Source organism: Varanus komodoensis, unplaced genomic scaffold, assembly GCF_004798865.1.
Source record: "Varanus komodoensis strain SLA01 unplaced genomic scaffold, ASM479886v1 scaffold7_1, whole genome shotgun sequence".
In the NCBI taxonomy this organism is placed as follows: Eukaryota; Metazoa; Chordata; class Lepidosauria; order Squamata; family Varanidae; genus Varanus; species Varanus komodoensis.
In genome coordinates this window covers 11,572,048-11,586,383 of record NW_025336479.1, presented here as the reverse complement: position 1 = coordinate 11,586,383, position 14,336 = coordinate 11,572,048, and the positions used below count along the sequence as shown (strand labels likewise).

The window sequence follows — 14,336 nt, the reverse complement described above, 5'->3', positions numbered from 1 at the left end:
AGACTAGCCGTTCCAGTGCCTTCTGATAGAGAGCAAGTGCCGTGGCCAAAAGTGTGAACTGAGGTCCCTGGTTCAATCTCACCTCAGGCACAGCCATTTGCAGGGTGGAATGAAATCAATTTAGTTTTTAAACAGGATTAAAATGTAGATCTGTCTCTAAAACATATGGTTAAAAGTGAATTTAAAACAGACTGCACATTGAAGTTTATACTTCCTAACTGGGTTTGCACAACAACAGGACAGTTTTGACAGAATGGCATAAAGTTTGACTTACAAACCATGCTGACAAGCCATTGTAGGGTTTGCTTGCTTATTTAACTCCGTGGTGGCTTAGTGTTATGGACAGCAAGCCACACAACAAGTCAGCCACTTGGCAAAGGAGGTGAAATCTTTGCTGCTGCTGTCCAGTGGCTCTTGCCAAAAGCTGATGGCAGCCACCAGCAAAGTGCACAAGTGGCAGTGATGAGCAGCTACTATTAGGTTCCCAACTCCTGCATGCCAGCTGTTCTTGATTGATGTGGGGGCAGCTGAGCCAGGCAAGGACTGGGCATATTCAGGGACAGGCTGAGCCATTTTCTGCTAGGCTATGGCTTGAATGCTAGCAGAGAAGGGGTAGTTGTGAGAAGCTGGGATCATCCCTGGCATCCCCACCTGATGTTTAAGGTTGACAATGGTAGAAGGGAAAAAAGTTCCTGTTGTCGCAGCCAGCCCTTTTGGGCAGAGTGTGGTGGCAAGCAGTGCCCATTTCTTGAGTCTACTTTGAGTAGGCTGAAACGATGGGCACTGCCCCATTGCCCTACTCCCAGCAACACTGTCAAGTGGTGGCAAGAAGGGGTGGAAACCTTGGGGCTCCTTTTAAGTCCTGAGATATTTGCAAGAGGAACAGCTACCTTATCCATGATATGCTCAATCCTCTGCCAGGTATATGGGGAGTAGGGTGGTAAACAACCTTGCGTAGCTTTCTATTCAGTGTGGCTTTTCATGTTGTGCAAACCGTCTTTCAAAGCTGAATGATGTATACACACACACACACTGGTCTCAAACATAATGCTCTTTGCATATTGCAAAGTGAACCAGCATTATGTGAAGAAGCTGTGGGCTCACATGCTCCACTTGTCCCTCCATTTCAACACAGTCATGAGGAGATCTGAAGTCCTCACTTCCATTTTTAACTAACCACAGTTTAGCATTATGTCTGACAAAGTGTGGTTAGCCTTAACCATAATTTACTGAAAACAACTTTACACCATGCCTTATGACACAGTTAAGGTTAATCAGAGTTTATGATCTGGATGTAATGCTAGATTGCAGTTAACGGAGAAGAGAAGTGAAAGCTTCCAACCGCCTTCTTGCTGCTACTCTAGAGGAGAGGGAAAGATGGAGGACAGGAGTCCAAAATACTTGCATGTAACACTAAACCATAATTTAACATTATGCCTGAAAGAAGTCAGTGAGTTGAAAGCTAATATTCCCTGTAAAAAGGGGGGCAGGGAGAAAGGATTAACTGATTTCTGAGGGTAAGCATTACCAACGATGACCCAACAGATGCTATCCCTCATATCTCCAGGATCACCCACAGAGCCCATATGCCCTCCAACAACATAAGCTCTGCAATTTGTTCAGATCTCAGATTAGAATATCAACCAAACTGCATGGATGGTTGCTTTCCATCCCATGGCAAACACTATTTTGAACAATTACTATTAGCTCTTTCTTCTAGAAACTGTGCATGCTTATAATCTAAACTTAGGAGAGTTTCATTACTATCCTTGCATAGGCACAGAGAATCAAACAGAAGTTCGCTGCTGTGAAGGTGGGCTATGAGATCAACAAATTTGGATTATGCCCTGGCTAGGCTACTTGAAGTGTCTATTTTGATGCAAACCATGGTTTTATTGTTATAGCAACTAGGTAGTTTGCACATAGCAAATACAGAGGTCTACCTTTCTGGACTTGCTGGCTAAGCAAAAAATTAACTGTAACTCCCTGTCAAGTGCTCCCCACACCAGTATTTCCCAAAGGAAAAGCAGAAAACATATGTGCTGTTCATCATTGCTGCCCAAAGGTGTGCCATTCATGTCCAGTGCTTGAGATTATGCCAATGTTGCCCTACCCCCCACCTGCCTTTCCTGTTCCAAGGAAGAAAAGGCCAGCAGGTTAAAGGGTTAGCAATTTGGTCCTGCATGGCCAAGGTTCTCAGGGTGCTCTGGCCACATAGCTGCCAAGCAATACCCAGTCTTCTCCCTGGATTTGGAGGTGGAACAACATGCAGCTGAACAGATGATCCCATCTGCCAGTGCATCTTCCAGACTGGAAGGAAAGATAGCCGCTTGCTATGTTTGACAAATGTTACTGCTACAATTGTTAGGCCAAGAATATTTGTTGATGCCTGAACATTTATTGATTTTGTTTGTATACTAGCCCAGGAGCCCTGGCTTCTCTCTTTCTCTCTCTCTCACACACAGACCAATCTGGAGAAACTCCTTAGATTTTCTGCCTGACAGTTACTACCTGGCTCCATCACTTGAAGCACTATGAAGACAGTGCTTAGTGCTCTGCAACCTTCATTTCATTTCACTAACAAGACCAATATATTCCCTTTCCTTCAAAAAACACTACTGTGTGTCAGCCTGAACAATCCAGGCTTCTAGCTGAAAGCCCAACTACTCGGTCTGATGCTTCTATGTGCGTGGAACTACTTGAGTGGGATGGTCCAACCCACATGCGGCCCCCTGAGACTTTGTTCTGCGGCCCCCCATTCCCCCCCCTCCAGATCCCAGTGATGGCATGCACATGATTTTGGTGAGCAATCCTGAGCCTCAGGAAGAAAGTGGGTCAGATATACGCTTGCGCCCATATATGCCCTCCCGCCCCTTGAGATCAGTAACGGATGCCCTTCTCCGGGAACCCTCTGTGAATGATATTAGGAGGGTGGGTACCCGGAGGAGGGCTTTCTCTGCAGTGGTGCCCCATCTATGGAATGCGCTCCCCAGAGAGGTCCGCCTGGTGCCATCATTATTTGTTTTTCGGTGCCAGGCTAGGACCTTTTTATTTAAAACTTATTTTAATTGCTAAATTATTGTATTTATTAGGATTTTAAATTAGCCAAGAATGCATCGGGGGTTTTAAATTTTTTTTCTTTTAAATTGTTATATTGTTATTGTTTATGTATTTTTTTTTGTATTTTTTGTGAGCCGCCCAGAGGCTTTGTTGCGATGGGGGCTGCATAGAAATGTTTTAAATAAAATAAAATAAAATAAAATAAAATAAAATAAAATAAAATAAAATAAAAAAATGGGCAGGCTCGTCCCAGCATGCTCTGCACCGCTCCAGCAGACTGCCTTTGCGCTCGACCGCAGGAGCAGGCAGGGCATGCTGGGCAGAATTTGTAGGCTAAAGTCCAAGAGGCTCAGCAGGCCAATTCCAAGAAGGAAGGAGGGGCCATGGGGGCGCACACATGGGACAGTTTCTGGGCCACCCCAGAGGCGCAGTCATTGTGCTTGAGCTGCGGTCAGAGAAAGAGCTGCCTGTGACCTCTGGAGAAATCAAGAAGTCCACAGAGTGTTCTTTTTCATTCAGTTAGTCCTGAAATCATCCTAAAATTTATCCCTCTTAATTGTTAATTAAATATATTAATTTTTTATATTAAATTAAATAAATATATTGCAAACACCTTAATTTACAATATGGAAATGAAATTTATTGTGCGGCCCCCCCAGTTCCATGTCAAAGTTCTCATGAGGCTCTCCAGGTGGAAAAAGTTAGACCACCCTGTACTAGAACATCTCGAAGTTTTCCTCTACTTGTAAGAAAATATTCTTGTGTGTGTGTGTAAGGGCCACATAGTGATGCAAAATGCTTTAATTACTAATTCATGAGCACGATCAGGCTACATAAGACTTGACAGGAGTTACAGAAGCAAGTAGCTCTGTGTTCTTCCAGTCTTAGGTTCAATAAATGGAGAAAATAATGGAGAAGAAGGGGGAAGACTGGAGATAAGGGAGGAAAATACACACAGTGTGGTTACAACTACTTAAGCTTTCTTTCAGTTATGGTGGAAGGGAGAGAGGATGAAGAAGCTGAGCCAAATTAAAAGCACACTCTCAATAATAATGCTCTGACTGGTGCCAAGCAGGAATAGGCAACAGAGACTGGCAGATTTCCGCTGGCACTGACACTGAGGCTGTCAAAGTCATAGCTGGAGGCTGTCAGTACTCTAGCTATGGAATATGAGCCCAGGTGGGAACCTGGCATGTTCAGCTTTATAGCTAAGTGTCACTCATAGTGTTCGTTCAGTACTGGGACCAACCCCACAAGCCTGCTGAAGGAAATTAAGCAAGAGAGCAGGGAAGCAGTACCTGCACTCATCTAACATTTCATGTTGCTGCATAAGGAACAGTGTTCAGAGATTTGAAAGCACAGGGAGGGAGCCTGAGGCCCAGGAGCCTCATCTGGCCTTCCTGGGGTCCAGTTCCAGAGCTAAACCCACCTCCCATTTCCCCAACCACTGAAAAGCACCTCCTAAGGCTTAGTAACTGGCAGCTAGAGCCTTAAACAAGCTGGTATCTTTTGGATTTGAGCCCCACCAGAATTTGCCCTCAAGCGCTTCTCTGTAACTGCACTTGCCACTGGGGCTAACAGAGCTGTCTCAGCCTTGTAGCAGTCTGGTAGAAGAATGAATTTTCTTTCCCCTTAGATGTCCATTTTCAGAAATAAGGTAAAGCTGAAGAAACACGAAAACAAAGCATAGACGGCTAGAACATTAAACAAGTGGGTAACTGGCTGGGAGGTGAGGGGGAAATGAAAGGTGAAGCCAAAAGCTTTTGAGCAAGACAAGATGCAGATAATCCCAGTCTCAAAAGCACAGCAAGAACATGTGTGAGGATGTAAGATCGTTGGTGTTAGACTGCATTTATATCAAGACTTTCTTCCTCTTAGGAACTCAAGGTGGCTTACGTAGCTCCACATTATCCTCACAAGAACCCTGTGAGGTAGGTTGGACTGGAGTCTGTAACTTGCCCAAAGTCTTCCAGCAAGCTCTGTGGCTGAGTGGGAACTCATCCAGATCTCCCATATCCCCAGTGCTAAAGTCTAAGCAACACAACACACTGGATCTGCAGGAATGACATGCTACAGTCTATATATGCAATGGGAAACCACCATCCCAAGTTGCAGACACATTATACATTCCTCTTACATTTGAATGCAGGAAAGTGCACAACGCACACACACAGTGTACATCTGTTGTTCTTGCTGTCTTGTACAGTGAAATACTGCATTCTCTCTTTTCTCTAACATATGCAGATCATTTGCAGCTAGTTCTCGAACCACAAACTTGCTCTCATAATATATTTAAACATCTACATCCCACATTTATGTAGTGGTGTTCCCTTAACTGAAATCACCATTTAGACTAGGATTCCTGTCCCTCTCACTGTCCTGCTGATTTAAAGTAGCCATGCCTTTAGCTACCATAAACTTGCCACACATACAAAACCCTCCCTTCCATCGTCCAGTTATCTCAAGGAAGGGGGTTGAGAGAATGATCGGACTGCTTCCCACCCGCCTGACACCCCCTTCCAAAGGTCAGTACCTCCAGATCATGCTCTGAGCTTGTTTCTGGCTCTGAAAAAGACATTCTGTCCCCAGGAGAGCCACAGCAGGCCACCCGTCTGGCTGCAGCTGCGTGCTGGCTACACCCTCACTTCCTGCCTGTTGATTCAAATGGTTCTTCCAGCCTGTGTGCAAACAAACCACTTCCTATCAGAGTTCCTGTATTCACTAGCAATACCGGAACACAGGCCAACTGAAGCGAGTAATGATGTAGCCCGCATGGCCCCCTGACAACCCTCCACAAGCCAGCCCATCTCCCTTCCAAGTGAATTTGCAAGGGAAAGCTATCTCCAAAAATCACAGTACAGCAATACCGTTATATGGGCAGCTAAATGTTGCAAAATAGTGAATGAGCTTTTCAGTGCTCCAGGACTCTCCATTAGGCTGGATGTTAAGCCTTGTGTGTGGAAGGGGGTGGCAGGGAGAGAGAGAAACAGAAAAAGTTTCCAGTTTGCCGGAGGACTTAAACAGGCCTAATTAAGTAAGTCCATGTCATGTGCTAAACAATTTCTGGATGCACCCAAGGCTCCTGGGAGGGAGAAACAAATGACCATGCCCGTTCCCTCGTATTTTAAAAATAGTATAGAAGAAGCTACTCAGATCTGCCTCCAACAGATTCCCTTGTGAGGCAGGAAGAAGAGGTAAAGAGAAATTTTGCCCCTTTCTACCTGCACAGTGGGAGTAAAGTGGGAAATGTCATCAGATTACCCACACACCAATGATCAAGAGTAAAAAACAATCTATAACTCCATTCTTAACTGCATAAAGGAAGATAAAAATACCATTAACAGATATGCTGCAGTCATCTCCTTACAACATTGATCAGAGAATGCAGAGAATAGGGATATATTTGCAGCAATAGTACAGATTCCCAGAGCCAGAGTTGTACAGAGTGGTATCTCGGCTCACGAACACCTTGGTTCACAAACAAATTGGGTCACAAACAAAAATTTCTCAAAAATTTTGACTTGGGTTGCGAACAAGATCGCAGCCATCTCTCCCCCATCCCGGAGTGGGGAGATGGCCACGATCCCAGTAGCTTTCGTGCAGGGAAGGAATGCATGATCAGAGGCGCGCAGCTGCAGGAAAGATGGGAGCAATCTCAGTAATCTCCCCTCCACAACCAGCACAATTGCAGCCATCTCCCCACCCCACCCCTAAGTGGGGAGATGGCTGTGATCGTGCTGGGGGCAGGGGGAGATGGCCGAGATCGCACCCATCTCCCCCTCCCCAGCACGCCCACAATTGCGCCCGTCTCTCCCCCCAACCCTCCAGCGCACCGGGATGATGGGCGCGTGCCAGGATGACGGGCACCTGCAGGGATGACGGGAGCGTGCAGGGATGACAGGTGCAATCTCGGTTGTGCTGGGGGGGCAGGCGGGGAGATGGCCGCGATCTTTGTTGTTGTCACTTTGCTTCACGTTTTTCTGATTTAAAAAACGGTTACAGAACGGATTAACTTTATTTACATTGAACCTTATGGGGAAATTCAATTTGGCTCACGACCAATTTGGGCCACGACCAGAGTCCTGGAACGGATTAGGTTCGTGAGCCAAGGTACCACTGTAGTCCTTTATGATTTCTTACTGTACATACCAGCTCCTTTTCATAGCACTTTACAGAAAGATGCCATCTTTGCAGCATTCCTTCTCTCCCAGGGTATGGAACAATTCCTCCTTGCAATTTTTTTTAATTTTTCAATTAACATTGTCTCAGTAAAGGCAGGCTGCTTACCTGTAATGTTGACCAGTTATTTGTGCATTCATGCATATGGGCTTTAAGCCCGTGCAGCATCTTGATTCCAAAGAATCACAGAATAATGGGCTCGAAAAGGGCCAAGGTGATCAGTTCCAGCCCCCTGCTAGTGCAGGACACCAAGTTGCACCATCCCACTCAGATGTCTGTCCAGTTTCATCCTGAATGCCTCTAGTGTGGGAAAGCCCACCGCCTCTCTGTGCAACTGGTTCCACTATTTTATTGCTCTAGCACAGGGGTCCTCAAACTTTTCCCCAGGGGGACCGTTGAAAGGTGCCGTGCTGGGCGCAGGTTGGACAGGTGGTGCCAGGGCGGGGGCAATGCATACAGGCGCATGCACTGAGGCACAGGCAGGCGTGCTCGGTGAGGGGAGGGGAGGCGTGGACAGGCGCATGGGCGCAGCGAGGGGAGGGGAGGCAGGGGCGGGCATGCACCGCAAGGCAGGCACACGAGCAGGCGGCTTGCTTGCTTAGAGATCGTTTTCTCCGAGCGAGCAAACCGCTGCCTCCCGTGCGTGGGGTGAGGTGTGTGTGTGTGGGCACATGGGCGGTGGGCCAAATGGGCATGGTGGGCCGGATCCGGCCCCCAGGCCATAGTTTGAGGACCCATGCTCTAGCATTTAGGATTTTTCCCCTAATATTTAGCCTGAATTTGGTTTGTTGCAACTTGAAGCTTCTATAGCTTTTGGCAGGAACCCTCTCCCCATCACAGCATGTGTGTTGCCAGAGGGTTCCTGCCCATTCACTCAGTTTGCTGAGACTGCCCAATCTAGCCCTGAAAGTGAGAGAATGCCAAGGGCCCAAATCAGTACAGCAGTCCAAAAAAGCACCTTGACAATGACACCAAAGAAGGGAAGGTAGGTAGGCTGTGTGAATGTCCTGAGGATCACAAGAAGAACTACAGTTACAGGAAAGCAGCCTGCCTTCCCTTTTCATTGTCTCTGTGCATCACACATTTGGGCAATGACCATATGGCTTACTGGAGCCAGGCTGGCATTCTTAATGTAATATAGACAATAGGACTTAACATTGGCCCAGGAGAGCCATCTGAGGTGCATTTGTACTGCTGATACTGGGTATTAACAAGCAATGGCAGCAGTGCTAGTCAAGCCAGAGATGGTGGGAATGGTTGACAGAGTCCCTCTCACTGCTATGGTCCTTCTTCCCTTTTTCTTCTTGAGCAGATCTAATGAAGCTGGTTCTTGAGCTTTCTTCAACAGTCTTTTTGCTGGTGAAATACTGAGGGATTGATCTGGTACTGGGGCATCTATTTGGCTCATGGTTAGAGCCTTAGCAACTGGCAAAAGAGAAGGCAGGGGCATTATTTTTGCGGCAGCTGCTGCTGAAAAGATTACCCATGGAGATGATTAAGAGAGTTGTGGCTCCACCGAAGGGTGAGGAAATTCCACCACCTCCAGTGCTCTCTTCCACAAGAAAGCCTTCAACATGTCCAACCTGTTCTGCCTGGCCTGTTTGGTGAAACCTTCACAGTGTGGACAAGAGTTGACACTATGACCCCCACCCAAACAAAGGAAACCAAATGAGGGGCTCTCCATAGGTGGAAGCCTGCTACCAGAATGCACATATTTTTGGGGCCTTTAAGGTCATACACCTTGGAGGTGAATAAGGAGTTTAAGATCACCAACCGAAAAAAAATAATTTACATTAAAAAGAGAAATCAATAGAAACTTAAATTAGCAATAAAAGAACCTCAGTGAAGAGAATGAAACAAAGCTCCTCACAAGGCTACCACCACAGAAACTGAAGAGGAACCGAGGTGGGAACTCACTTGGGACATGTATTCTATGATAACAAGGGAGAGTTCCCACAAAAAGTCAGAGCTTAGCAACAGTAACCCATGCTCTGGTAACCGCGTTTGGACTATTGTAACACACTCTATGTGGGGCCACGCTTGGAAATGGCCCAGATACTTCAATTGGTACAGAATGGATCAGCTAGGCTGCTGACTAGGATTGGTAGAGAGCATATAACACCAGTCCTGTACCATCTCTGATTGAGGTCCAGGCCTGATTTAAGGTGTTAACACTGACACATAAAGAAGGAACATATCCTTTCAGATACACCTGCCCAGACCCTAAGATCTTCTGCAGAGATCCTCCAGGAGCTCTCTTTGAAATACGCTAGCAAGGTTGCTACAAAGTGAAGGGTCTGCTCAGTAGTAGGGCCCCAAATCACGTCGCTTCCTAGAAGCTATAGAGGGAGGGTTTTTCACACAGAGGGTCCGAGAGGCGACGAGGGGGGGAAACATCCTTGACTTGGTCTTGACCAATAGGGAGGAGCTGATAGATGAAGTACAGATTAGGGGAGCTCTGGATGCGAGTGATCACTCTATCCTTTGCTTTGAGATCAGGGGACTGCGGACGTGCAGCAGGTCGAGCACTAGAAGCTGGGACTTCAAGAAGGCCAACTTTGGCCAACTGAAGGCCAGACTGGGGAAAGTCTCCTGGGATAGGTTACTGGAAGGTAAGCGAGTTGAGGAGGGGTGGATGGCACTCAAAAGGGAGGTTTTGGAGGCACAAGCCTTGACAATACCTCTAGTTAGTAAGGTGGGGAGGTGGAGGCGAGTGCCACCATGGATGCGAAAGGAGGTGGTTAAAGGGATTAGATGAAAGAGGAACCTCTGTAGGAAATGGGTACTGGGAAATAGACAAAAGGGTATACCGGGAGGAGGAGGCCCGTTGCAGAAGGATTCTTCGCAAGGCTAAGGCTGATTACGAGCTGAGACTTGCCAAGAATATCAAGAGCAACAAAAAGAGCTTCTTTCAGCATGTAAATAGGAAGAGGAAGGGGGACAAGTGGTGGGACCACTAAATAAGGAGGAAGGAGATCCAGTGACTGATATGAGGGAACAGGCACAGATGCTAAATGACTATTTTGCCTCTGTGTTCTCCCCAAAGCAGGACGGGGGATATCCGCATAGGAGATTAGATGAGGCTGGGGACTTAGGGGCACAGATTAGAGTCACCCCCCTTGAAGTTGAGGCGCTCCTCAGGGCATTGGACATTACAAAGGCACCAGGCCCTGACGGGTTACACCCGAGAGTACTTAGAGAGTTGGCAGGGGTTCTCTCACGCCCACTGGCCTCCATTTTTGAGACCTCGTGGAGAACAGGTGAAGTTCCAGAGGACTGGAGGGTGGCATCAGTGGTCCCAATTTTCAAAAAGGGTAGTAGAAAGGACATGGGGAATTATAGACCTGTTAGCCTTATGTCCATTGTAGGAAAAACAATGGAAAGGCTCATAATAGAGAGAGATCTAGTGATGCTAGATAGGGAAGGGAGGCTGAGAGCCACACAACACGGCTTCCGCAAAAACAGGTCCTGCCAGACAAACCTTGTGGAATTCTATGACAAGGTTTCGAGATGGCTAGATGGAGGGGATGCAGTGGATGTGGTATACCTGGATTTCAGCAAGGCCTTTGACAAAGTGCCCCATGATATCCTGGTGGAAAAACCGAGGAGTTTTGGGATACACCAAAGCACTGTCTGGTGGATTAGGGCATGGTTGACTGATCGAAAGCAGAAGGTAACCATTAGCGGGGAATCATTGGGATGGTGGCCAGTAACAAGCAGGGTCCCCCAGGGCTCTGTCCTGGGGCTGATCCTGTTTAAACTTTTCATTAACGACATGGAAGAAGGGGTGAACAGTCTGCTGATCAAATCGCAGACGACACTAAAACTGGAGCAGTAGCCACAACTGAGGAGCAGGTACTCCGGATCCAAAAGGAACTGGACAGACCATGGAAGTGGGCAAGAGACAACAGGATGGCGTTCAATGTGGATAAGTGCAAGGTCTTGCACTTGGGGCATAGGAATAGCTGTCATAAGTACAGGTTAGGTGAGAAGTGGCTGGAGAGCAGCACTTGTGAAAGGGACCTCGGGGTACTGGTTGACTGCAGGCTAAACATTAGTCAGCAGTGTGATGTGGCTGTCAAGAGGGCGAACGCCACCCTTGGTTGCATAGTCAGAAGTGTGGCTTCTAGATTGAGAGAGGTATTGCTACTACTCTATATGACTCTGGTGCATCTGCAACTGGAGCACTGTGCTCAGTTTTGGGCCCCTTATTACAGAAAGGATATAGCCAGGTTAGAGTCAGTGCAGCGTAGGGCCACAAGGTTGGTGGCCGGTTTGCAGGGCATGCCGTATAAGGCGAGACTGAGGGAACTGGGTCTCTTCAGCCTGGAGAAGAGGAGACTCAGAGGGGATCTGTTGGCGACATACAGGTATGTGAGGGGATGTCACATGGAGATGGGTAGAGACCTGTTCTCCCCTGCAGAGGAAGGCAGGACGCGCTCCAGCGGAGCAAAGCTCAGGGAACCAAGATTCAAGGTAGATGCCAGGAAGTACTTCCTGACAGTCAGGACCCCGAGGGTGTGGAATGGGCTTCCACGAGAGCTGGTTGAGGCCCCATCAGTGCGGGTGTTCAAGGATAGGCTGGACGTCCACATGGTGGGCATGTCGTGAGCGGAGCCGGCTGGTGCCGGAGGTCAGACTAGATGGCCTGGGAGACCACTTCTGACTCGCTCTGTTTCTATGTTTCTAAATGTGGAATTTTCCCCCAGAGAGGTGCACCTGGCTCTGACTCTATTCTTTTTGGCACCAGGCTAAAACCTTTTAATTTTCCTTGTATTTTAACATTTGTATGGTTTTATTATATATTTTATATATATAATATATACTGCTTTTTATTGAAGTGCTGTTGTGTTATCTTTATATTTTTTGCAAACTGTCTTGAGAGCTCATCGGGATATTAGATGATATATAAATATTTCATCTAAATAGATAGATATTCCTCAGCTATAGCAGCTTTCCAAATTGAGGCGCCATGCAGGTACAGAGCCCATTATGTGTGAATGTACAGAGACCATGAAAAAGATTTCTTTTCATATACTCCTTTTTATTAGCAACACTGGAATAGTAAGTATCTCTTATTTTTCTCCCAAGGCACATCAATTGCACCTTTCATGTCTTTCTTCTTTTTTGGCATTTACACTTCCCAATTTCATCCTTCAATATCATGGCTCCTAGCTCCATGTTCAGGAGGAGGAATTTTAATACCATACATTTTTCAGCTGATAGAAATTCTCAAAATAAAATATCAAAGAAACACAAGTGTATCTTCATCCTTTTTAAAAATTTCATGGTATTTTGTTTACTGTAAGCCACTTTAAGGACCAACAAGCAGAAAAACACAACACAGATCTAAATAAAATATTAACCCCCACCCTGCAGCAATAGCTATACCTTTGTGCCAGGCGAACATACATGTAGATTAGGAACCAGATTAGGAACCTTGGGAAATCGGCTGTGTTATTCAAATGATCACTCTGGCAAATTAAGAGTTACTTCCTCTGGAGGCTACTGCCCAGTGAGGATGTGAGAAACAAAGAAAAGAAAAACTTGGCAGTTTGGTTCCAATAATGGATCTTACTGAAAATGCACTTGCAAGCTCAGTCTTCTTACAGTCTGATGCATATATGCAGATCTGGCTCACTTAGCTCTGGGGTGGAATTTGGCCAAGGCACAGTCTAAACAGCCCCAGGGCTTGTTCTGGACCTGCTGATGCAATGCAGGAAATGGAACTGTGGCTGACTCACTCACTTCCTGCAGAGCCATCACTGACCCTAACGCAGTGCGGGAGGCACTGCAACGAAGAGGTCAGGGCAAGGGGAGGAGGCTACTCGAGCCAGTACTGGAGCAGTGGGACTAGGCAGGGGGAGCATTATATTGCTGGAGGGAGGACAAAGTATACATTTATTTTTCCTGGTGCTGTTCATAGGCCCGAGAGTGAAAAAGAGAAGTGATGTGTGGATTTGAAAAACTCACAGAACCTCAATATGTATGCAGAGCTGGGCATGCAGGTAATGAAAGTCTAACACATTCTAGCCCCAGGATCCACCACAAGATTTCTTTGTGGGGTTTCTGCAGGCATAACAATAGAACATGGGGCTACATACATTTTCAAATACCTACACATAGCTGCATTTATCAAAATGGGGAAGTAGAGCCTAGAGATACAAGTGCTTTTGTCCAAGCAGTGAAGAAAAACATCATGATTACAGTAAACGTGTTGCCATGATCAAAAGCAGGACCCCAGCATGAAGTGCTAATTCTTTTTTCATGTGCAAAAGTTCAAATTATTAAGCAAAAAAAATCTGATCCTGTATTCTTTAGACAGGATCCTCAGCAAGACTATCAGACTTCAGCCCTACAGTCAGGGCTTCTTTGCCCTTTTCCTGCCATTTACCCTATTGCTTTCCTGCTGAAGGTTGCACACAACAAAGGGTTTCTCAAGAAGAGAGTGATCCACTTATATTTGCATATAATCCAGAACAAAGGGGAGTGACACAGAGGGAAAACAAATACATTTTATAGGTGCAGAGGTTGAGAATAATAGCAGCTTGTATCATGAGACCAGCTGTCAAAAGAGAAACAATGGTCTATTGGGATAATTCAAACCTGCAATTCTTATTGCAACACAGGAAACGGCTGCAAATGCCCTGCCCAGTATAATAAGCAAGCTAGCAGGCTCACTGCATTCTCATCAGAAACGATTAATAATCCTCTTTATTACAACTCAAAACAAAAGGACCACATTGTACCTGGAGCCAAAGCAGTTGGGTTCTCAACTGGATTGGATTCCAATGAGAAGCAAAAACACCCCCAAAATATGCACCAGCATGCAGAATCCAGAATTCAATGTCAGGTAAGTCTATAGCAGATATATGTGCACATGCATGCTATTCTGTGTATTGCTTCTGCTATTGTACAGCCGTGATGCCTGTGTCCAAATCTAGAAGCTTTCAGAGTTACAGCTTATCAGACATATATACATGCCTCTCTGCATCACGGTTTCTGTATGCAGCTCAACTCTGCTGCATGCTGGTATCCTGAGCCTAGCTTCTTCCCACATTCACAACACATTTAACACACATACTTGCCAGTGGTGA

General features: G+C 46.3%; 1 protein-coding gene across 3 annotated transcripts in view; it reads right to left on the bottom strand.

The window, feature by feature from the left end:
• Window positions 1-14,336, bottom strand: part of PKN1 (protein kinase N1) — a 78,981-nt gene that overhangs the window by 28,888 nt on the left and 35,757 nt on the right. The window contains exon 1 of one of the 3 annotated variants that reach the window (XM_044453631.1): window positions 5,594-5,684. The exons of the other annotated variants lie outside the window; for them this stretch is intronic. Within the exon in view, the coding sequence (XP_044309566.1) occupies window positions 5,594-5,638 (45 nt within the window). The 5' untranslated portion in view covers window positions 5,639-5,684. Of the gene's footprint in view, window positions 1-5,593; window positions 5,685-14,336 lie in introns of those variants that run through there. 3 annotated transcript variants of the gene reach the window in all.